At 54.5% G+C, this 24,033-nt stretch overlaps 1 protein-coding gene across 1 annotated transcript; it reads right to left on the bottom strand.

Moving 5' to 3' along the window:
- Nucleotides 1–894: 894 nt before the first annotated feature.
- On the bottom strand, nt 895–23,396 carry LOC146260596 (ubiquitin carboxyl-terminal hydrolase 9X-like). Its single transcript, XM_084668560.1, is given in 48 exon segments — nt 895–3,252; nt 3,453–3,551; nt 3,797–4,009; nt 4,284–4,440; nt 4,551–4,639; nt 5,501–5,721; nt 5,859–6,044; nt 6,136–6,268; nt 6,396–6,621; nt 6,745–6,868; nt 7,522–7,666; nt 7,918–8,379; nt 9,018–9,221; nt 9,815–9,956; nt 10,071–10,244; nt 10,486–10,667; nt 11,028–11,248; nt 11,413–11,620; nt 11,773–11,919; nt 12,036–12,182; nt 12,316–12,424; nt 12,824–12,990; nt 13,065–13,205; nt 13,435–13,560; nt 13,674–13,952; nt 14,078–14,208; nt 14,328–14,448; nt 14,550–14,699; nt 14,981–15,221; nt 15,379–15,590; nt 15,740–15,835; nt 15,970–16,198; nt 16,295–16,408; nt 17,649–17,736; nt 17,857–17,990; nt 18,399–18,423; nt 18,426–18,534; nt 18,702–18,908; nt 19,218–19,322; nt 19,546–19,698; nt 21,047–21,185; nt 21,408–21,659; nt 21,742–21,857; nt 22,092–22,310; nt 22,501–22,613; nt 22,746–22,825; nt 23,029–23,173; nt 23,378–23,396. Coding segments are annotated over 48 exon segments (7,791 nt in total). The 3' UTR covers nt 895–2,961.
- Nucleotides 23,397–24,033: the final 637 nt, after the last annotated feature.

Genomic DNA, 24,033 nt, shown 5'->3' with positions numbered 1-24,033 from the left:
CTCAGCAGATGCTTGCTCGGGGATCAGCCAAAGTGCGGCTTTAGAGGCTATATTCGACAGTGTTCAGGCCTTTCGTTTGACTAGAGGTTTAGAGGAGGGCTGTTAAATGGACGTTCTCTGCCAATTTGTAATTATTGGGCTCAAAAGCCTGCTCTGCCACACTCCCTCTTCCCATGTACAACACTGGTGCAATTTAACTGCAGAACGAAGATTAATCATATCCATTCACAAAAATCGCATAAGTTCACACATCCTTTACTCAAGTAATAGGCTACAGACAGGCCTACTCATGCTTAAAAAGACTTGTAAAAACTGTACCATAGAACCAACTACTTTAACTCGTGAAAAACTGTAAAGTGTGGGCTTGACATATACTTAAGTAAAAAGTAGCCATTACTACTGGTGCTACCTGTTTTAGTGTCACGCCTGGTAACTGGAACTCACATCATATTAATACAAAAATACACTATAGGCACGCAGCTTTCGGCAGGAAACAAACATCTTCCTCTTTTTTTTTTTTACCTTCAACAATTATTTTTTTGTAGACAATTCTTTTAGCAACCTTTTAAAACTTTTTTTTTAACACACAAGGGGAGAGAACAGAGAAGCCTAAAACAAAAGAAATATAAATAGTGAAGTAAAGTACATATACCAGAAACATCTACTTAAAAAAAACCAAATAATTTGTACTGGGTCATACCAAACACCTTCTAATTCAAACGGGAATGAAACGTTCCTGAAGCCAGTAAACTGAATCTGCAGGACAGATGGTGTTAATGTGGACTAACCTCTACTCATCCATCAGAAATAAAAACATTAAAAAATATATATCTTCAGTCAACTAGACTATTTTATACTTTGCATCCAGTAAACTGGGAATGAAAACAAATAAAATAATTCAAATACGATTTATTTTTCCTTTTCTTAAAGTATAATTTTACAGTGTGCTGGGTTTGTACAGTGCTCTAAGGCAGATTGGGGGCGTATAACCATCCATGCATGTTTCACAAAAGAGCTTTTGAATTATTCAAACAAAATACAAACAAAATCAGAAGGCATATCTGATCCTGAATCAACAATTTACAACAACAAAAAAACAAACAAACAAAGAAAAGCAGTAAGACGTTGCAGTCTGAAAATAAAGCATTCTTAAATGGAAGAAGTGAGAAGCCAGGGACGTGTAGTGCTCTGGGCTGGGTTCTGGAAGGATCCAACATTCTTAACGCTTTCTATTCACCCCCAGGGGTTCCACAACCAACGTCGTCCTTCACACACTGTCGTTTATCTCCCAGGATGCTCGTGGTGGAGGCAGCTGCATCTCGTTCCCCTCATCCTTACAGGCCAGTTTTGCTTTTGGCAGACATTTTGTGTCAACTCCAGTCTTGGGTTTTCAACTTCCTTGGGTTAATGTAAAGTACTGTTGGCAATTCCACTGAACACAATATCCAGTTTATTTTCTTTCTTTTTTTGCGTGCATTATGTATTTACACTGTACCATAGATGATATAAGAACAATGTCAAGATAGCATTTTCTCTGCATCCTTGGTGGTGGGAACTGTACTAGGACATAGAAAAACACAGCAAAATGTGTGTGTCGGCTCTGGGATTGCACGTCACACCATGGTCACCACAAATAGTGACACCACTCAGAGCACAGAACTCTGAAAAGTATAATCACCTTCGAAGTGACAGGATCAAAGTTCCTATTCAATTAACTGATACTTTGCATTGTCTTTCCATCTGGAAAAAAACAAACAAAAAACCAACAAAGGAAATTAAAATTAAGCAGTGTAGGAGTCTTTAAAACAAGGGCTGAGGGAAAATTCTGCAACATTTTGACAATTTCAAGAAATTGCTCCAAAAACAAAGGGAAAATAATTACAAACCACACATTCATATTACCACTGAAGCACAGTGTCTACTGGTGTCGCGTACAGAAGTCTTAAAGAACACTCAAGAAGACTCGGTTTAGCGAGTCAGTAAGCGTACAGGCAGTTACTCTAGAATGTTTTGTCGGTTAATGGGCGAGAGTTGTAAGACTGTGGCTGTGTTCAAGTAGGACAAGTGAAGAAAGAAGCGAGACAGCTGGTAAGCAGCACAGTTATATTGTAGTTCTGTGTTCCATCCATTTGGAAACGAGTACAACCGCACACTGCCGCTGTAAACTGGCTCACACAGATTATACTGGTTCACTCAAAATGTCCTCACTTATAAATGACAAGCAGAAATAGTAGCTTTAGAAAACAGGATAAAGAGAGGGAAGGGAGAGAGATGCTTGAGAGAGACATAAACTTCACTTTACAATCCAACCAAAAGCCACCCGTCTTTTGCAAACAATGCCAGTCAAGACCCCACGCAACTTGACAGCGAGAGATCTAATCACTCCAGGAAGCAGGAAGCAGGAAGCAGGAAGCAGGAAGCAGGAAGCAGGAAGCAGGAAGCATCCACCTCGTCAGCCCAACCTCACTCACACGCCAAAAACCAAACAATTCTATTCCCTCCTTTTAATTCTATATCTATTCCTCCAGACCCATTTCCATATGACAGGGGGTGGGGGTGGGGTTAGGGTATCCAGGGCCAGCATGGCTGCCTTCTCCCAATAAGGGTGGGGTTGAGCATCTAGGTGGAAGTCTGTTGAACCATCCACGTGAACACACTATGTACACCTCCGGCATCCCATCCAGCTTCCTGAACATCACAACATTGTCTTTAGTCTCCATGGAACTGACATGTCCGTATCACCATCGCCTGCAGGCAGCGCTGCACCTCTAGACTCTGTCAGCAGCTCTCTCTCTCTCTCTCTCTCTCTCTCTCTCTCTGTCTCTCTCTCTCTCTGTGTGCCGGGGGGAGAGAGAGCCAGAGAGAGTTGAATGCCTTCCATCCCCACATCTGTTTAGTTTTTTTTTTAAACACTACGAGCAGAACTCGAGAGCAGAATGTGGAATGGTCCAGGGTCAGAGGTCAGAGGTGACGGTTTAGGAGTCTCCCTGGACAGTTGGACAGTAGTGCTACAGCCTTGCTCTCCCACCAGGTAACATTTGGTGAGCAGAGAAGTTTGGATGAGAGGATGAGGGTTGGAGGGGGGAGGGGGGGTCCTGCTGTCGTGTTGTTACTCTTTCGTCTGGACCGGGGGGGAACTCCCTCCTCCGTGGTCTCCCAGGACTCCTGCGCTCTCTGGGGGGGGCGCTGGGGTGCGTTCATGTGCTGAGCGGCTGGCCCGGTGTAAGGCTGCCCGTGAGGGAGGTTGTTCTGCTGCGGACCGAACAAACATCCACACTTAGAGAACAGGACAGGAAGGGTTAGGCTTGGGTCAGGTGTGCTGGGTCACTGAGAGAGAAGACTGAAGTGCATTACCTGTTGGTACTGTGCAGGTGTGTGTTACCTGTTGGTACCGTGCAGGTGTGTGTTACCTGTTGGTACTGTGCAGGTGTGGGTTACCAGGTGTGTGTTACCTGTTGGTACTGTGTGCCAGCAGGGGGGTGGGGGTACAGTGCAGTGTCCTCGGGAGGGGAGGAGTCGTGATCATCTGGAGCCTCCTGGTCATCGGGCTCCTGAAAACATCAACCAACCAATCCAATCAAATCAAACTTACAGCGGGACAGGGAGTACTTACTGTAAGTCGCTCTGAATAAGAGCGTCTGCTAAATGACTACATGTCAATGTAAACGTACAGCAACAGACTACAGATACAGAGCTTGCTGGTTTGAAAGTTGCTTTGAATACAAGCATCTGCTAAATAAATGTGTTATTATTATCAACCATCTCCATCATACCAACTTCCACACACATACTGTACCTCCTCAGGACAGAGTTCGCAGGCCTTGGCCAGCGTCATGCGGGCGCTGTGTGAGCGCTCCAGGAAGTATCCGTTAGATGTTTCGTTGCTCTGGACAGGAGGAGACCAGTTGTTGTAGGTGTACTGGGGGTTCCCAGTGTACGGCCTCCTCTCCAGCTCATCCCCCAGCCACTCCACTGCCCACGTCCACTTACGCTTCAGGTCCCCGTTGCTCTGGAGACACACACACACACACAGGTTAGTACAGGACTGCAGTGTGTGGTAGGGTTAGTACAGGACTGCAGTGTGTGGTAGGTTTAGTACAGGACTGCAGTGTGTGGTGGGGTTAGTACAGGACTGCAGTGTGTGGTAGGGTTAGTACAGGACTGCAGTGTGTGGTAGGGTTAGTACAGGGCTGCAGTGTGTGGTAGGGTTAGTACAGGACTGCAGTGTGTGGTAGGGTTAGTACAGGACTGCAGTGTGTGGTAGGGTTAGTACAGGACAGTACCTGCAGGATCTGGTAGGCCACAGTGCAGGTACTGAAGAGGGCCACCATGCACTTGATACACTGGTAGGCTCGTTTCTGGTAGTGGTTCTTGGAGCGCTGGATGGTGTCGAACAGCCCGTCACGGTCGTCAGGGATACCCTTAAGAACGTTGTGGATCCTGAACACAGGGAGCAGAACGTCTCAACAGAGCACAGCACTGTGTGTGTGTGTGTGTGTGTGAGGGTATGTGTGTGTGAGGGTGTGTGTGTGGGGGTGTAAGTGACTCACCTGTGTGTCTGCCAGGAGTCCTCAATGAGCAGGATCTGAAGCAGCAGGTCCAGGTAAGGCCTGAGCTCATAGGTGTAGGAGTACGCCACCTAGAAGCAGGACAGGGAGCGGACAGCACGTGAGCAGGTGTTAGTGTACAGGCTGCCCCTCACCTGCCAGAGCAGGTGTTAGTGTACAGGCTGCCCCTCACCTGCCAGAGCAGGTGTTAGTGTCCAGGCTGCCCCTCACCTGCCAGAGCAGGTGTTAGTGTCCAGGCTGCCCCTCACCTGCCAGAGCAGGTGTTAGTGTACAGGCTGCCCCTCACCTGCCAGAGCAGGTGTTAGTGTCCAGGCTGCCCCTCACCTGCCAGAGCAGGTGTTAGTGTACAGGCTGCCCCTCACCTGCCAGAGCAGGTGTTAGTGTACAGGCTGCCCCTCACCTGCCAGAGCAGGTGTTAGTGTATAGGCTGCCCCTCACCTGCCAAAGCAGGTGTTAGTGTACAGGCTGCCCCTCACCTGCCAGAGCAGGTGTTAGTGTCCAGGCTGCCCCTCACCTGCCAAAGCAGGTGTTAGTGTCCAGGCTGCCCCTCACCTGCCAGAGCAGGTGTTAGTGTACAGGCTGCCCCTCACCTGCCAGAGCAGGTGTTAGTGTCCAGGCTGCCCCTCACCTGCCAGAGCAGGTGTTAGTGTCCAGGCTGCCCCTCACCTGCCAGAGCAGGTGTTAGTGTACAGGCTGCCCCTCACCTGCCAGAGCAGGTGTTAGTGTATAGGCTGCCCCTCACCTGCCAGAGCAGGTGTTAGTGTCCAGGCTGCCCCTCACCTGCCAGAGCAGGTGTTAGTGTACAGGCTGCCCCTCACCTGCCAGAGCAGGTGTTAGTGTACAGGCTGCCCCTCACCTGCCAGAGCAGGTGTTAGTGTACAGGCTGCCCCTCACCTCCCAGAGCAGGTGTTAGTGTCCAGGCTGCCCCTCACCTGCCAGAGCAGCTCACTGAGCACGGTGGAGGAGAACTGGGGGTTCTCCCAGCAGCTGAAGCGCAGCAGCTTCACCGTCTCCTCAGAGTTGCTGCAGTCCTCGATGATCTTCTTCACGTAGCTCGTTCTCACAAACAGGATCTCTGCCACCAGCTGCTGCAGGGGGGTGATGGGAGCTGTGAGGCTGGGGTCTCCATAGGGGTTGGGCAGGGCTGGGTTACCTGGAGAGAGACCAGAGGGGAAGCTTGATACATACAGTAACCAGGAGAGGAGAGGGAGGGACAGGGAGATGGGGAAGGAACAGAGAGAGCAAGAGAGAGAGAGAGAGAGAGAGAGAGAGAGAGAGATGGGGCCTGACCGTTGATGGAGGACTGCATGCGAGCAGACACGTCGCAGCACCGCAGCAGCTGGGACACCACGGTGTACAGCTTGCCCAGCTCAGCGTACTGGTACTTGATAGGGGGCCCGGGGCCCTCATCAAGAGCCACCAGCATGAAGGTGGCAGGCACATTCAACTTCAACAGCTGGCTCTTCTCTGCCAGGCCTGGAGGGAGGGAGTCAGAGAGAGGTTCTCACACAACATGCCTTGTGTGGTTAAACAAGACACACAGTGAAGCTCCCACAGGCTGGCTCACCCAGGTTGGCATACATGACGAACAGGTTGAAGTACTGCTGCAGGTGGCGTCCGTGCTCTGACACCTCCCTCCTCAGCAGGTTTAGCACTGCTCTCAGCAGGTGGTCGCTCAGACTCAGGTTATCACACGCCTGCTGGGGGCAGGGGGCAGAGGTCAGCACGTTCTCCTCCCCACACACCATCATCCTATTTCAATCATCCATCGCTCTCTCCTCCCTGCTCTATCCCTTCCCCTCTCTTCCATCCCCCCTCCCCCCTCACCTGTGTGGTGCCCCCTGGGGAGGTGGTGGGGGCGGGGCAGGGCCCGTCCTGCAGGGAGAAGTGTGCGATGAAGACAATGAGCTTGGCGAAGGCCCCGCGCACCTCTGCACTGGGACACTCCAGCAGGTGCTCTGAGAAGCGTGTGGGGTAGGAGAACAGCACGCTGTGGGAGAACCAGCAGCGGACATTCTTACTGTGGCGCAGCAAGATGCAGAGAGCGTCATACCTGGGGGGGGGGGGGGGGCGTGGAAGACAAACAGGTATTTTGAGTGAAAATGCTCAATCAGCACCTTTGATGAATCTGACCCAGATGAAGTGAGTCACACAGTAAGACCTGCAGCTTCCTCACCAGTCACTGGCTGGCCCTCGGACCACCTTCTTGGTGTGGAAGCCGGTGCTAAACAGGAAGCGAGCTGCCAACTGGATGCTGATCATAGCAATCTCCTCCGCCTCAGGTAACAGGTGGTCCTGACCTGAGAGAGAGAAACAGAGAGACAGAGAAAACAGTAAGGACCACAGGCACCTGTATTCTCAGGTCCAGACTGGGGGAAGGAGAGGTGAGGGCTGGGGGGAGGGGGGAGAGAGGAGGTGGGGGCTGGGGGAGGGAGGAGGTGAGGGCTGGGGGGAGGGGGAGAGAGGAGGTGGGGGCTGGGGGAGGGAGGAGGTGAGGGCTGGGGGGAGGGGGGAGAGAGGAGGTGGGGGCTGGGGGAGGGAGGAGGTGAGGGCTGGGGGAGGAGGGAGGGAGGAGGTGGGGGCTGGGGGAGGGAGGAGGTGAGGGCTGGGGGAGGAGGGAGGGAGGAGGTGGGGGCTGGGGGAGGGAGGAGGTGAGGGCTGGGGGAGGAGGGAGGGAGGAGGTGGGGGCTGGGGGAGGAGGGAGGGAGGAGGTGGGGGCTGGGGGAGGAGGGAGAGAGGAGGTGGGGGCTGGGGGAGGAGGGAGGGAGGAGGTGGGAGCTGGGGGAGGAGGGAGAGAGGAGGTGGGGGCTGGGGGAGGAGGGAGAGAGGAGGTGGGGGCTGGGGGAGGGAGGGAGGAGGTGGGAGCTGGGGGAGGAGAGAGAGAGGAGGTGGGGGCTGGGGGAGGAGATGGGGAGGAGGTGTAGAGCAGCAGGGGAGCAGCGGGGGTAGGTACCTGGAGGAGGGTTGAGGTAGACGCTGTTGCAGGTGAGCAGTTTCTTGATGAACTGGAAGTACTCCAGGCTGTACTGCATGCGGCTGTGCATGAACTGCACGTTCTGCTTCCTCACGCTGCACTCGATGGCCCCAGGCATCTTCACCTGCAGGAAGATCAAGGTGAGGTATGTGACCAGGAACAGGACAAGGTGCCTACAGTTCTGGTTAAGGTGTGTGAGGAAGGCCTTAAGACCCAGTACACCATAAGGTACCTGTGTGAGTATGAATCATAAATAACCCATACACAACTCAGCCCACACAGCGACACACCAAGGTTCACACACACAAACACGCCTGCCTCACCGTACACACACACACACACATACACACACACACCCCCGTGTTCAGGCCGTACCTGTGGCGGGGTGGTGGGTGGGGAGACCGTGAGCTCTGAGATGCACTTGGCCAGCTCGGCGTCAGCCGGCACTCCTCCCTGCGTGTCCATCCTCTCGTAGAACAGGATGTAGGCATTCCACCAGCGCTTCTGCCGGCGGTACGACATCCTCTTCATCATGTGGTCAAACACCTCCCCCATGTACTCTCCCCCAAAGCACTGGCTCTTCATCTCCTCCTCGTCGTCCATCTTGCACTCAGTCACGTCGCCGTCGTCAAACTTGTACCAGCGGTCTCTCTGGCCGCTGTCGCCCCCAGAGACGTCTCGCTGGGTGCTGTCGCCCCCGGAGCCGTCTCTCTGGACGATGTAGGAGTAGTAATGTCCCCCGCTGGCCTGGCCCGAGTGCACCAGCACCCCCACCAGGCGGTAGCGGGAACTGCAGCCAGGGGGGTCGGGCTCAGACGGCTCGTTCTGCTGGATCATCTGACAGGAGCATGGGGGGGGGGGGGGGAGATAAGCAGGCGCACAACAAGGACAGAAGACAGTAGGTCAAACACCAGCACAACTAAAAGTTAACAATGGAGCAGGACTGCAGCTGCAGTCTTAACGAGGGAGCAGGGCTGCAGCTCCAGTCTTAACGAGGGAGCAGGGCTGCAGCTCCAGTCTTAACGAGGGAGCAGGGCTGCAGCTCCAGTCTTAACGAGGGAGCAGGGTTACGGCTGCAGTCTTAACGAGGGAGCAGGGCTGCAGCTGCAGTCTTAACGAGGGAGCAGGGCTGCAGCTGCAGTCTTAACGAGGGAGCAGGGCTGCAGCTCCAGTCTTAACGAGGGAGCAGGGCTGCAGCTGCAGTCTTAACGAGGGAGCAGGGCTGCAGCTGCAGTCTTAACGAGGGAGCAGGGCTGCAGCTGCAGTCTTAACGAGGGAGCAGGGCTGCAGCTCCAGTCTTAACGAGGGAGCAGGGCTGCAGCTGCAGTCTTAACGAGGGAGCAGGGCTGCAGCTGCAGTCTTAACGAGGGAGCAGGGCTGCAGCTCCAGTCTTAACGAGGGAGCAGGGCTGCAGCTCCAGTCTTAACGAGGGAGCAGGGCTGCAGATGCAGTCTTAAGGAGGGGGAGTTGGGTACCTGGCTCTCTGGGTTCCCATCATCCCCCTCCAGCTTGGCCACGCCCGCCACGGTGTAGGGCTCCATGTCCAGCTCGCGGGGGAACTCAAAGTAGTCGTTGAACTTGATGGCACACTCCCTCTCCCAGTCGTAGTCGAAGCGCTTCAGCTGGATGGCCAGGACTGGGGGCAACTTCTTAATGAGCAGCCTCTTCACCGTGTCCACCTGGCAAACACAGCACCACGTCAGGCCAGTCTACCACACACAGCACCACGTCAGGCCAGTCTACCACACACAGCACCACGTCAGGCCAGTCTACCACACACAGCACCAGGTCAAGACAGTCTACCACACACAGCACCACGTCAGGCCAGTCTACCACACACAGCACCACGTCAGGCCAGTCTACCACACACAGCACCACGTCAGGCCAGTCTACCACACACAGCACCAGGTCATGCCAGTCTACCATACACAGCACCACGTCAGGCCAGTCTACCACACACAGCACCACGTCAGGCCAGTCTACCACACACAGCACCACGTCAGGCCAGTCTACCACACACAGCACCACGTCAGGCCAGTCTACCACACACAGCACCACGTCAGGCCAGTCTACCACACACAGCACCACGTCAGGCCAGTCTACTCTGATCAGAAGGTGTATTGAGTGTGACATCCAAGTAATACAATTTCCATAAGAAAGCGGTATAAGAGCAATAGAGAGAATGAGGTTCACAGTCTGGGTGTTAACATCAAACAGCAGGACACTCGGATGAGAGGAGGCAAGCCACAGGTCAGGAGAAAAGGAGAGGAACCTTCTTGTTGCACTTTTCACAGTGGTAGGCGTTGGCCCCCTCCAGCAGGTCTCCCTTCACGTACTGCTCCATGGAGTCCAGAAGGTTCTGGTGGTTTCTGATGTCCACGTTCAACGTGGTGAAGGACTCCTCACACTCGTACCTACACACACACACACACACTCTGATGCACTGGTACCATATATGTTTGTGTTCGTGTACAGTGTGTGTACCTGTGCCCTGTAGTGTGTGTGTGTGTGTGTGTGTAAGTGTGTACCTGTGAGGACAGCCCTGGCAGATCTTCTGGTCGGCGAAGGAGCCCCCCAGCACCTTGCTGAGCATGGAGGTATGTCCCAGAGCCTTCAGAGCCTCGTCCAGACTGTCCACCAGGGAGTTAAAGAACTCCAGCGCATCGTGCTGCTCACGCAGGTTCACCGGCTCCCCCCACAACCTGCAGGGGGGAGGGAGGGAGGGAGGGAAAAGAATACAAGAGGGAGGGAGGAATTAAGGAATGGAATAACTGATGGTTGCAGTGTGGAACCTGATGGTTGCAGTGTGGAACCTGAGGGTTGCAGTGTGGAACCTGAGGGTTGCAGTGTGGAACCTGATGGTTGCAGTGTGGAACCTGATGGTTGCAGTGTGGAACCTGATGGTTGCAGTGTGGAACCTGATGGTTGCAGTGTGGAACCCACCTGAACTGCTTCCAGAACCCTCTGGGGACGTAGTACTGCAGCCTGGAGGCGGCCAGGTGACCAAAGATGACCTGCAGGTGGCGCAGCACCCCCATGTTGTACTCCTTCCTGTCCTCAGACTTTGGCTTGTCGTCAAACTGGTGGTTGTAGCTAAACACCTCGTCCCGAGGGTCTGCGTTACCCTGACAACAACAACATGTGACTTTATGTCCGGTCCACAGCGACGTACAGGAACGCAAAGTCATAGTTCAACAGGAAGTAGACCAGACCCTCCTAGCCTGGACCCTGTCTCACCCCTCCTAGCCTGGACCCTGTCTCACCCCTCCTAGCCTGGACCCTGTCTCACCCCTCCTAGCCTGGACCCTGTCTCACCCCTCCTAGCCTGGACCCTGTCTCACCCCTCCTAGCCTGGACCCTGTCTCACCCCTCCTAGCCTGGACCCTGTCTCCTGTCTCACCCCTCCTAGCCTGGACCCTGTCTCACCCCTCCTAGCCTGGACCCTGTCTCACCCCTCCTAGCCTGGACCCTGTCTCCTGTCTCACCTCGCTCTCCTGCTTCTCATCTCCTGATGTGTCTTCGTCCACGTCGGTCCCGGTCCCCTCCACAGCCAGGATGCCGTTGCGGATGGGTGGGATCATGTAGAGCTGCTGGATGACTGAGTTCATGTAGCAGGTGGCACCCGCGTTCTTCAGGCCCACGAAGCCCTTGGTGGGCCGCGGCCCTACGGGGGGCAGGTACTCCCACTCCGTCAGAGACTCACAGCCTGGGGGAGGAGAAGGAAATGAGTCCAGAAGATTTGGTTCAATTCCCTTTACTGACCCCTTTATAAATACAAGAAAGGTTGTTACTCTTCCAATAAAAGTTCCTGAATAACTGGCGCTCCTCAGTAAATACAATGCAAGTGTAGCTTCCATGGAAGGCGTTTACCTTGGTAGTACATGTCGGTGAGCGTGTCGACGATCTGCTTGAGGTTGCGTACACAGCCCACGGCCAGCGCCACCAGCAGCTCCAAGCCAGCGTTGATGGAGGCAGGGCTGCTGCACACAGGGATGGCCTGCTCTGGAGGGAACTCCCCGCTCTTCATGTACTGCAGGTACACGTTAGACGCTGGGAATATGAAGTCATCTATCAGCTCCTGAAGGGAGGGAGGGAAGGAGGGAGGGAGGGAGGGAGATAAATAGTGTTAAAGCAGACGGGTGTAGCTAGGTGGTAGCTCATTTGACTGCAGATCAAGAGCTATCAGGTTCAAACCCCCCTTGTACATCGCTTTACAGGAAGCAGACCCACCTTGATGAGGTTAGCCCCTCCCGTCTCACAGCCGATGTAGAACTTCTTCTGTGGAGTCTGGAAAGAGAGCAGCTCCTTGGTGACCCCCAGGTGACCTTCCAGAATGGTCTCTTCCACCCCAGTCTCTCCCGATCGCTTCACCTCGTCCTGAGAAGACAGCACACCATCACCACAACAGTCTCTCCAACCAGCACACCGCACACTCCAGGACAGCCACGATGGGTGGAGTCAGGTGGGGGAAGTTAGAGAGGTCTGGGGCTCACCCTGATCCTCTTGAGCCAGGCGATCTGGTTGTTGAGCAGCACCTCGGCGTTGGGCAGGTTGATGTTGCTGTTGTAGGCGTAGTTGAGGAGATGTCTCAGCAGGGTGAAGTAGTCTCCAGCCTGCTTGGCCCGCTCCTTGGCTGTCGTCTGGAGAGATCAATACTCACAGCGTTCACAAGAGAAAGGCTTTCAGACAGGGGCACACCTCAACTAACACGCTCCTCAGCTGCCTGGTGCTCCCAGGCAGGGAGCAGCAGGTGTGAGGGGAGGAGAGACTCACCCCCAACACAGTGAACAGCAGAGTGATGAAGAACAGGAGGGGTCTGTGGCCCATGCAGCACCTGGTGGCCATGAGGAAGAACTGCTCCTGGGCCATCTGCCTTACAGACCTGCATGCCCGGGTGAGAGGACGCAGTCATGAGGGAGGAGGACAGAGAGAGACAGACAGCAAGAGAGAGAGACAGACAGACAGCAAGAGCGAGAGAGAGCAAGAGTGAGAGAGAGACAGACAGCGAGAGAGACAGCGAGAGAGAGAGACAGAGAGATAAACAGCGAGAGAGACAGCGAGAGAGAGAGATAGACAGCGAGAGAGACAGCGAGAGAGAGAGAGAGACAGACAGACAGCGAGAGAGACAGTGAGAGAGAGAGACAGAGAGATAGACAGCGAGAGAGACAGCGAGAGAGAGACAGCGAGAGAGACAGCGAGAGAAAGAGAGACACACCGAGAGAGAGAGAGAGAGAGAGAGAGAGAGAGAGAGAGAGAGAGAGAGCCAGCTGGCCATACGTACTTGCTGTGGCAGTGCAGCAGCAGATCTATGATGAAGGTCTGCCAGGCCTTCTCCTTGCTGAGGGTGTCCAGGGCCGTGGGCAGCAGGGCGAAGCACAGGGTCATGACCTCCAGGGCCTCGCAGCACACCTGCTCATCCTCCCCATCGGGCTCCTGCCCCGCGTTCGTCTGCACGGGGAGACACGGGTTAACACACACACACACGCACACACTGACAGGGAGTGTGTGTGTGTGGCTGTCACCTTCTCGTAGATCTGGCTGATGTCCTCATTGGAGCTGAAGACCAGCTGCACAGTGCCACAGCCAGACGCCCACACGATCTTCTGCACCGCCCGGATCACACAGATGTCTGGGATGTACTTAGACGCCTGGAAAAAGTTCTGCTGGATACACCAGAGGAAACGGTCACATTCAGGCTTTAGGAATTCAATAAACATTTACTTAAACATTATGTACAACTTGAATTATACCAATAAAACCTACCTATACCAATCCTACCTCATTATAGGTATGTATGTGTAGTTCTGTTGTTAATGTAACCTTAATGTCAAGTGTATCTAAATCTACGAGCTTGATGTTTGCGACAGGCGGCCGGAGGGGGCGTGTCCTCACCTCGTCAGAGATCTGCTGAGCCAACCGGATGGCCACGTTGCGCAGCATGCACTCCGAGGCGGGGTTTGGGATGTTCTGGAGCGCATTCTGCAGCACCAGCGCCTGGTCGTGCGTGGCCTGGTTGATCTGGAAGGACAGGCCAGTTAGGAGGGACTCCTCTCACACACGGGGAGGAGGGGTCAAAGGGGGTCTGTGAGGCGCCGCTCTCCTCGGTGAACAAGTCTTACAGGGTTATTTACCGGTGAGGCTGGGTTGGTGCCCTCCACCACCGGCTGGCACGCCTCTGCCACCGCTTTGACGTGCCCAAAGCCCACGGCGGTGAGCAGCAGCTTGGCGATCTTCAGGGCGTTGAGGTACGCCCCCCGACGGGTCTCCATGTCAGCGCTGGGCAGGAAGTTGTTCCTGGTGAGCATGCTCAGTACGAGCGGGAGCCCGCCACTCTTCAGGAAGTTGAACTGGAAGTCGCAGGCGTCCTCTCCCAGGGTGCCGCTGGCGGGCATGAGCAGAGCGTACACCACCTGGGGAGGGGGAGGGAGGAGTCGCTCAGGGGGCGAGGAGGGCAGGAACAGCTGGGCTGTATTTATACTGGAGGAGTGAGCTGAACTACTTCTCACACACACAGCCCCGTTCCTCTGCTACCCACCTCGGTGAGGTAAAGCACTTGGGAAGGCGAGGGGCTGAAGAAGCGCGAGTCCAGAGTGGGGCTGAGGCTGTTCTCCCCCAGCTTGGCGTGGTCCAGACAGATGGCTCGCAGGTTCTCCACCGTGCTCGTGTCTAAACACAACCACAACCAGCTAGCAGTGTCTAAACACAACCACAACCAGCTAGCAGTGTCTAAACACAATGACAACCAGCTAGTAGTGAGGCCTGTGTGTGTATGTGTGTGTGAGTACCTGGGGGCATGAGCTTGGTCAGTAGCCTGGCTCCATCTCGGAGCAGGGGCATGTTGAGGGTGCAGCCCAGGTCGGCCACCTGCCACAGGAAGGAGATGTAGCGCAGGTGCAGAGACATGATCTGGAGACAGGAGAGACACCACACATCTGGTTACACTGACCGGGATGTTGGGGTGTGTGTGTGTGTCTCTGCTTGTGAGTGTGTGTGAGTGTGACTCTCACCACTCCAGGAAGACAGCTCTCCACCTCAGGGTTAGGGCCCTCGCTGAAGTGGTTGCCATGGTTCCCGGGTGAGCCGGTGGAGGAATCTGAGGAGCTGTCAGGACTGGACGGCACTGTGGCGCTCACCTGGGTCAGCTTAGCTGTTATCAGCTGGGGGGAGAGGGGTCATACACCTGGGTCAGCTTAGCTTTATCAGCTAGGGGAGCGGTCATACACTTCCCCACGGTTGCTGATGCACTGTACATGTCTTCTTTAACACAGCATGGCTCTATTACTAAGGTTCGATTCTCGGCCGTGCCAAATGACGTTGTGTCTTTGGGTAAGGCACTTCACCCTACTTGCCTCGGGGGAATGTCCCTGTACGTCGCTCTGGATAAGAGCCTCTGCTAAATGAATTAAAGTGTTTATTATGTCAATAACAATCCACTCACCGTTTTATCTTTGAGGTTGAGCTGTCCAATCAGCTTCCTGTCGTCGGCCGGATCCACCACCTCTCCACCAATGAACAGCTCTATCTTGGTGTGCGTGGCGTTGGCCTTGATCCTGGTGAGGATCCCCCTCCTCACAGAGCCCACCGTGTCGTTGGTGTGGGACCACATGTCCAGGTCGTCCACCTGCCGCCCCTGGTTGGGGAACCGCACGATCAACGTGATGTGTTTCCCCCGGAATGCCCTGGAGAGGGAGAGAGAGAGAGAGAGAGAGAGGGGGGGGGGGCAAGAACAGTTAAAGACTAGATTAATAATACGTTTTTTTTTTCAAATTTTTTTTTTTCAAATTTTTTTTTTTATTGGCAAAAGAAATGGGCAAGATGGTGTGTGTGTGGGAGTACCTGGACATGGGCAGTATGCTCCTCTCCTCGTGGTAGTCACTGTCACATTCGTTGATGTACTCCTTCAACACGTTGAGCACTCGGACCATGCGGATGGCTTCCTGGCGGGCACAGTTGATGCTGTCCTTGTCTCGATCCAGAACACACAGAGTGTCGTACGACGCCTTCAGGCGGTCGAAACACGACTGGATAAAGTCCTCGTGGATCTCCACCTGGTCACACCAACCAGGGTTTGGGCTCAGAATACCACTGGATGTACAGGTGCGTGTGTGTGTGCATCTGTATGTATGGTTTGTTTGTAAATGTGCATCTGCAATTGTATGAGTGTGTATCTGTGGGTGTGTGTGTCTGTGAGTGTTACCTGGTTGACCTGCAGCTTGGGCCCCAGGTTGGTGTAGATCTCTTTCAGGAGGTCGATGGCTCTGCTGGCGATGTCGTCGCTGCCCTGGATGACCACCTGGAGAGAGAGCACATCAGGCCTGCTCCTCCACAACACACTCACTTCTACACCCTACAAGTCCCTATGCATCCACAACACACACTCACAGGTTGAGCCACAGGTAGTCCACAGTGTGAGTGTGTCAGACTGACCTTCCACAGGTAGTCCAGTCCGATGAGCTCCAGATCGTCCATCATGTAAGCCCTGCGCTTGGCCACCAGCTTGCCCTCGCGGCAGTTGACAGCCTTGAAGAACCTCTCGAAGCACTTCATCCCGTTCTCCGTCAGCAGAGACGGGTCCAGCTGCAGGACGTTGTTCTCAAAGAAGTCCTTGTTGATATCTGGGTCCAAGTCAGGCTCGTCGCCCATCAGCTTAGAGTACCTGGTGAGAGGGGTCAGGGGTCAGGGAGGTGGCACACAGGACACACCTCACAGGCAGGCTGTTACTATGAGGGTGTGTGTGTGTTCGTGTGTGTACCATTTGAAACAGGCCTCGCGGTCACACAGGAAGACAGCGCTCTCAGCCAGACACTTCCAGATCTGCTTGGCCTGGGGAGCACAGAGCCACAACTGTCCGTCCTTCAGCAGGAACCTGGAGAGACAGAGAGAGGGAGGGAGAGAGAGAGAGAGACAGAGAGAGAGAGACAGAGAGAGAGAGACAGAGAGAGAGAGACAGAGAAAGAGAGGGAGAGAGACGGAGAGAGAGACAGAGACAGAGAGAGACAGAGACAGAGACAGAGAGAAAGAGAGAGAGAGAGAGAGAGGGAGAGGCAGACATGGACAAAGGTCAATACAAACACACCATGGACAAACCATCGTGGTCACAAGACAAAACACAGGCAACTGCTCACACAGTCCATAACACTCTCACCCCTCCACCTCCTCACCCCCCCTCCTCCTCCTCACCCCCCCTTCACCTCCTCACCCCCCTCACCCCCCCTCCACCTCCTCACCCCCCTCCTTCTCACCACCCCTCCTCCTCTTCATCCCCCCTCCTCCTCCTTACCGCCCTCCTTCTCACCACCCCTCCACCTCCTCACCCCCCCTCCTCCTCCTCACCCCCCCTCCTCCTCCTCACCCCCCCTCCACCTCCTCACCCCCCTCCTCCTCCTCACCCCCCCTCCACCTCCTCACCCCCCTCCTTCTCACCACCCCTCCTCCTCTTCATCCCCCCTCCTCCTCCTTACCGCCCCTCCTCCTCCTCCCCTTCCTCCTCACCCCTCCTCCTCCACCTCCTCACCCCCCCCTCCACCTCCTCACCCCCTCCTCTTTCTCACCCCCTCCTCCTCACCCCCCCCTCCTCCTCACCCCCCCCTCCTCCTCACCCCCCCTCCTCCTCCTCCTCACCCCCCCTTCCTCCTCCTCCTCCTCACTCCTCCTCATCCCTTCCTCCTCCTCAACCCCCCCTCCTCACCCCCCTCCTCCTCCTCCTCACCTCCTCCTCCTCCTCCTCCTCCTCCCCCCTCCTCCTCCTTACCCCCTCCTCCTCCTTACCCCCTCCTCCTCCTTACCCCCTCCTCCTCACCCCCCCTCCTCACCCCCCCTCCTCCTCACCCCCCCTCCTCCTCCTCCTCCTTAACCCCTCTTCCTCCTCCTTACCCCCCCTCCTTACCCCCCCTCCTCCTCACCCCCTCCTCCTCACCCCCCCTCCTCCTCCTCCTCCTCCTCCTCACCCCCCCTCCTCCTCACCCCCCCTCCTCCTCCTCCTCCTTAACCCCTCTTCCTCCTCCTTACCCCCCCTCCTTACCCCCCCTCCTCCTCACCCCCTCCTCCTCACCCCCCTCCTCCTCACCCCCCTCCTCCTCCTCATCCCCCCCCCCCCTCCTCCTCACCTCAGGAAGTTGAGTCTTTCCTGCACTTCCTGGACGTGGCTGTATCTGCTGCCCACCCTCACGTTCTGGGGGTCGAAGTCCACGTGCTCTGCTGGGAGAACCAAGAGAGAACTTGGGAGTTAGACACTGGTCCCCTGACCTCCCCACCCCCGCTACAGCACCTGCTGTTCCTGCACCCTGCCCCCCTCCCCCTCCACGGGGAACCAACCTTTGGAGAACTGGCGCATGGTCTCCATGTAGGCAGACAGGTTCTCAGCCACCAGGGTGACCAGCGCGTGGTTGTGCTGCAGCTGGTTGATCAGGTCGTGGCGGTAGAACACGTGAGGACTCCTCTGGGTCTGACTGCAGGACATGAGGGAAGGAGGAGAAGAGGAAAGGAGGCAGGAGGGGGAGGAGAGGAGGAGGAATCCAGTGAATACTGACAGCTTAACTGATTTGAAAGCAACCAGTGTTGATGTTATCTACTTAGATAAGTGTCTATACATGTGAAGCACCATGACAGGCAGAACTAAAAAAGCTCTAAAGTGTAGACTGATGAATAGATAAGAAAGATAGAAGGATAGAGACAGAGAGATACTGCATTCATCCACTAGGGGGAATTTTAGCATACCAGCAGTGTATCAAAAACAGTTACACACAAACTAACTATGTAAACTAACTAACTATGTATCCAGTTCCACAGGTCAGGTTGATGAAATATCCCATCCTCTGTGTCATGGACCAGCAGGGCCCTCCTTCCTGTGGCCTCACCTGAGGTTCTGCGGCGCCTCTCCAACAGGCTGCAGATCTCTCTGATCTGCTTCAGGGCCGGGATCACCCACTTCTCATTGGTCCGGAGCTCCTCGATGAAGCGGTCGATCCACTGGATCTTCTGGGTGTCTCTGTCCTGCAGGCGTGGAGACGGAGGGTTGGGGAGACAGGATGGAGGTGAGACAGGATGGAGGTGAGACAGAATGGAGGTGAGACAGGATCATGTTCTCTCTCAAAGCCTACAGCCTCTACATGGAACAGCTGGATGCATCATTCCAGGGTGCAGTGGCAGGCTGGAGGTACCTGAGAGCAGCTGTAGTCCAGGATCTTGATGTGCGCGCTGAGGGCCTGGTCCATGATGTCCACAGGCACGTCGTCGCTGTGAGCCAGGTTCCACAGCAGGTTGAGCACCTTGTGGGCCATCACGCCGTCCTTATCGTCCTCCGCCAGCCGCCTGATCAGCTCCAGCAGCTTCTCACGCTGCTTCTTACTGGCACTGGTCCAGCTGGCCTGCACACACACACACACACACACACACACACACACTCACTGAGGTTAACTAGGATGGTGTGGTGATGCAGGGTGAGGGACTAGGATGGTGTGGTGATGCAGGGTGAGGGACTAGGATGGTGTGGTGATGCAGGGTGAGGGACTAGGATGGTGTGGTGATGCAGGGTGAGGGACTAGGATGGTGTGGTGATGCAGGGTGAGGGACTAGGATGGTGTGGTGATGCAGGGTGAGGGACTAGGATGGTGTGGTGATGCAGGGTGAGGGACTAGGATGGTGTGGTGATGCAGGGTGAGGGATCTGTAGCTCACCTTGAAGCAGTCGAACAGATGGTCCAGCTGCTCAGGGGAGAAGTCCCAGGCCAGCTTGGCCAGGAGGTCGTGGACGTTCTTCACTATGGCCTCATGTTTCCCAGCCTGACAAACACGGGCAGGGAAATCAGGACTGCAAGCTTTTATACTGATTCTGGTTGCACCAGAAAATGGGCATTTGTATCCTTCTAAATCAGCCTTAGAAAACACTCAACCATACTTTTGGATCAAATACAGACAGATAAAGTAATTTGTGGAGGGAGACGGTTTGAGGGCAGGGGTGGGAAGGGGGGGGTGGGAAGGTGTCCCTGGGCAGGCGTGTCCTCACCTGAGCAGCCCAGATGCTGTCCAGGTCCTGCATGGTCAGAGCCTTCTCCTTGATGACAAAGCGAAGGATCTTCTCCAGCTTCTCTACGTACTGCGGCTGGTGCAGGCTGTCCCTCAACACGATGGACAGAATGTGGTTCTGCTGGATCCACTCCTGAGTGGGAGAGAGAGACAGAGAGAGAGAGAGAGAGAGAGAGAGAGAGAGAGAGAGAGACAGAGAGACACAGAGAGAGAGAGAGACAGAGAGAGAGAGACAGACAGGGAGAGAGAGAGAGAGAGAGAGAGAGAGAGAGAGAGAGAGAGAGACAGAGAGACACAGAGAGAGAGAGAGACAGAGACAGACAGGGAGAGAGGGAGAGAGAGAGAGAGAGAGAGAGAGAGAGAGAGAGACAGACAGGGAGAGAGAGAGAGAGAGAGAGAGAGAGAGAGAGAGAGACAGAGAGACACAGAGAGAGAGAGAGACAGACAGGGAGAGAGAGAGAGAGAGAGAGAGAGAGAGAGAGAGAGAGAGAGAGAGACAGAGACAGAGAGACACAGAGAGAGAGAGAGACAGACACAGAGAGAGAGAGAGACAGACAGGAAGAGAGAGAGAGAGAGAGAGAGAGAGAGAGAGAGAGAGAGAGAGAGACAGAGAGACACAGAGAGAGAGAGACAGAGAGACACAGAGAGAGAGAGACAGAGAGAGAGAGACAGACAGGGAGAGAGAGAGAGAGAGACAGAGAGACACAGAGAGAGAGAGACAGAGAGACACAGAGAGAGAGAGACAGAGAGAGAGAGACAGACAGGGAGAGGGAGAGAGAGAGAGAGAGAGAGAGAGAGAGAGAGAGAGACAGACAGGGAGAGAGAGAGAGAGAGAGAGAGAGAGAGAGAGAGAGAGAGAGAGAGAGAGAGAGAGAGAGAGACAGAGAGACACAGAGAGAGAGAGAGAGAGAGAGAGAGAGAGAGACAGAGAGACACAGAGAGAGAGAGAGACAGAGAGAGAGAGACAGACAGGGAGAGGGAGAGAGAGAGAGAGAGAGAGAGAGAGAGAGAGAGACAGACAGGAGAGAGAGAGAGAGAGAGAGAGAGAGAGAGAGAGAGAGACAGAGAGACACAGAGAGAGAGAGACAGAGAGAGAGAGACAGACAGGGAGAGGGAGAGAGAGAGAGAGAGAGAGAGAGAGAGAGAGAGACAGACAGGGAGAGAGAGAGAGAGAGAGAGAGAGAGAGAGAGAGAGACAGAGAGACACAGAGAGAGAGAGAGACAGAGACAGACAGGGAGAGAGGGAGAGAGAGAGACAGACAGGGAGAGAGAGAGAGAGAGACAGAGAGACACAGAGAGAGAGAGAGACAGACATGAACACAACTCTCCACCAGTGGCTGCTTCATACAGCATTCAATTTCATCCAATGATGCGTTGAATTTGATGACACCTGTCTGCTAATATCAGGATTCAACACTTGAGACTTCCCAGAATGCACTGTTTCCCGTCCTATAACAGAACACGTGTGTATGTTTCCTCACCGCCATGCGTTCAGCCGTCAGCCACTCCTCCTCTTCGGGGTTGCCATGGCGGTGTGTGTAGTAGGACACACTGGAGATGACCTTGTTCACCTCGTTCAGAGCGTTCATCTTGCCGTTGAAAGAGGAGATCTGCAGTAACCTGGATGACCAACCAATCAAGGATGTCAAGCACGAGCCAATCAAAATGCAGTGACTGACGCACAACCATCACCTGACCCAGGGGTGTAGGGGCAACATGTCCCACTTTTGATGTTGCCTCTACTAATGTGATTAACGGCATATTGATCCTCAGCTCAAAAAAGCTGTCCCTCCAACGTTTGAAAACAAACCTGAGCTAAAGATAACTAATAATGATAAACACCTGAGGATCATCTTCAGGCGGAAGATCTCCAGGTTCTTCACGGTTTCCTCCTGGCCGGGGACCCTGGATGCCAGGTTCTTCAGGGACTTGATGATCATGGACAAAGCATCATTCTTGGCCTCGTTCTTGGCCTCCTTCTTCAGCTCCTCGTCCGTGAGGTTCTCCAGGAACTGAGGGACCATCTCGATCACCGGGAGGAAGAACTTCTTCACCGTGTGCAGCGTGAGGAACTCGTAACACTGCCCGAACGGTCTGAACCACACACACACACGCGTCAGGAAGGAACATTTGGACGGCAGCGAGGGCAGCTAGTGTGGTGTGTTTGAGAGCGTACTTTATGAGGGCAGCGATGATCTGGACGTTGAGGGCCTGTCCACTCATGAAGCGATCGTGGAGGGTCTGAAACCCATTCAGGGTTCCAAACTTGTTGATGAGATCCACCAGCCAGCCCTGCGGGACAGAGGGGACACACACCCAGAGGAGGAGTTCTACTACAGAAATACATTTGAAAGGTTTTCCCAAATTAATCAAATGAAGAATTATGATTATTATTCAGTAAACAGAGAAAGTTCCATCTGTCTATGTGATGCATTTACTTGAAGGTAAATGCAAAAGAAATGTCTATCCTAAAGGGACAATAAAATCGACCCTTGTACTGACCCCTGCCCCTGCCCCTACCCCTACCTTGGGCGAGCGGGGATCGGGGGGGCGCGCGTACAGCTCGTCGTCAGCCGGCGTGGTGCCGGCAGGGACGGTCTCAGAGGGCCGTGTGCCGTTGTAGATGTGGAACTTGCAGTGGGGGTTGACGGCCATGGCCAACAGCTCCAGCAGAGGAAACCAGTCCTGAGAGAGTTTGCTCACACACAGCTCCACCAGGCGGTGGGTGTTGTTGATGATGCATCTCTGCAGGAGAGGAAGAAAATAGTCTATTTTAAAACATTTAAACCATTTTATTTTGGAGATTTAGATGTGAAGTCAAAGGTTGTGTCTTGCTCAAAGGTTGAGTCCACTGTATAACCCAGCTCCAGCTGGTCTGGTGCAGGCTTGTCCTCAGCCTCTACAGCAGCAGTCTGAACTCTGACTTCAAACTTACGTGAATCTCAAACTTCCACCCGCTCACGGCCTCGTCTGTGAGAATCTTGGTGAAAGAGATGGTCAGACCGTCACGGAAAAACCTCTGGCAGGCCTCACACTTCCCATCCAGACCTGAGGACACACGGCACCAGGTCCCACAATCAAGAACAGTCCTAAAGTGTCGCTCTCATCATCAGCCTACAACACTACCATGGGTTCTGAGTCGGTGTTCCTGCCCATCATGCACAACACAGAGACACTTACCTTTTTTACTAAGGTCGATAGCAGCTTCAAGTAGGACCTCTAACTCCCCCTTTGGTAGGACTGGTACAACCCAGCGAGGCCTGAGCAGAGAGAGCAGGTCAGACCAGGGGGCACAGTCATGTGCCTATACTTGGCAGTGTGTGTGTGAGTAAGTAAGACTTTATTAATATAGCACTTTTCATACAAGAATTGCAGCTCAAAGTGCTTTTACATGTTCGGGGCACGCCTCCCCGCCTCACCGGGTGAGTGGAAAAACGATAAGAGTGTGTGTGTGTGTGTGTACCTGTTGATCATGTCGTCCAGCTTGGCCAGATCTGTGTGGGGGAAGGCTGGCTCGCCCTCCTCCAGGGCGGGGGCAGCATCGCCCTGGCCCTGCTCCTCCGCTGGGCTGACTGGGGAGGGCTCCGTGGACGAGCTGGGGAGGCCGTCTGGAGAGCGCACACACGTCACGTAAACACACACAGAGTACACTCACACGCCCACATACACACACATCGAGTACACTCACACACGTCACATAAACACACACATTGAGTACACTCACACACGCCCACGTACACAACACACACACACAGAGAGAGACTCCCCCTCACCTGGTTCTGTGGGGAGGGGGCGGGCTCTGAGCGTCAGGCGCCTGGCCCTGGCTGTCATTGCCGCCAACAGGAGAGCCACGGGTGGTGGCCGTCATGCTCGCCACGGGGCAGATCTTGGCAATCTTGTCCGCTTTAGGAGGCCCTGGCCTGGGGAAGAATCACTGCCTGCTCCTGGGCAGGGACGGAGAACCTGCGGCCGGCTGCGAGGGAAAGCTCCACCTGAGGGCCAGCGCGGGCTGCAGAGAACATTGCAGAACCTGACACAGACAGGAAGGAACCCATGAGAGGTTTCATGTTTGTCATTCCTCCATAGGTGTGAGGTGAGGGAGGTGAGGGCTGCTTCCTGGTCCTTCTCCTAATAATGGCACAACAGGTGCCCTCAGTCCCTAAGCCAGGTGCACTCAGTCCCTAAGCAGGTGTGTTTCAAACCTGCTTCCTGATACCATCTCTGACATCATTTATGGAGGTTGAAAGCCTGGTCTTGCTGGGTTATCAATGGGGTAGGCAATTCCTCTGTTAAACCACTATCGAGATAAACAGGGTGAGAATCTGTCAACAACACAGACACAAACATGGAGTCCTGCCCAGACACACGCCCACCTCCAGCCTAGTGTTACCTATCCTATTTCGACTTCAGCTTTGAGGTAGACTGGCCCGGACTTTCACCATACACCACACCAAGCTATTTATAGGTG

Source organism: Hypomesus nipponensis, chromosome 12 (assembly GCF_054491055.1).
Source record: "Hypomesus nipponensis isolate SF chromosome 12, ASM5449105v1, whole genome shotgun sequence".
Taxonomy (NCBI): Eukaryota; Metazoa; Chordata; class Actinopteri; order Osmeriformes; family Osmeridae; genus Hypomesus; species Hypomesus nipponensis.
Note: the sequence above shows the minus strand (reverse complement) of the source record. Positions and strands in the feature narration are given on the sequence as shown.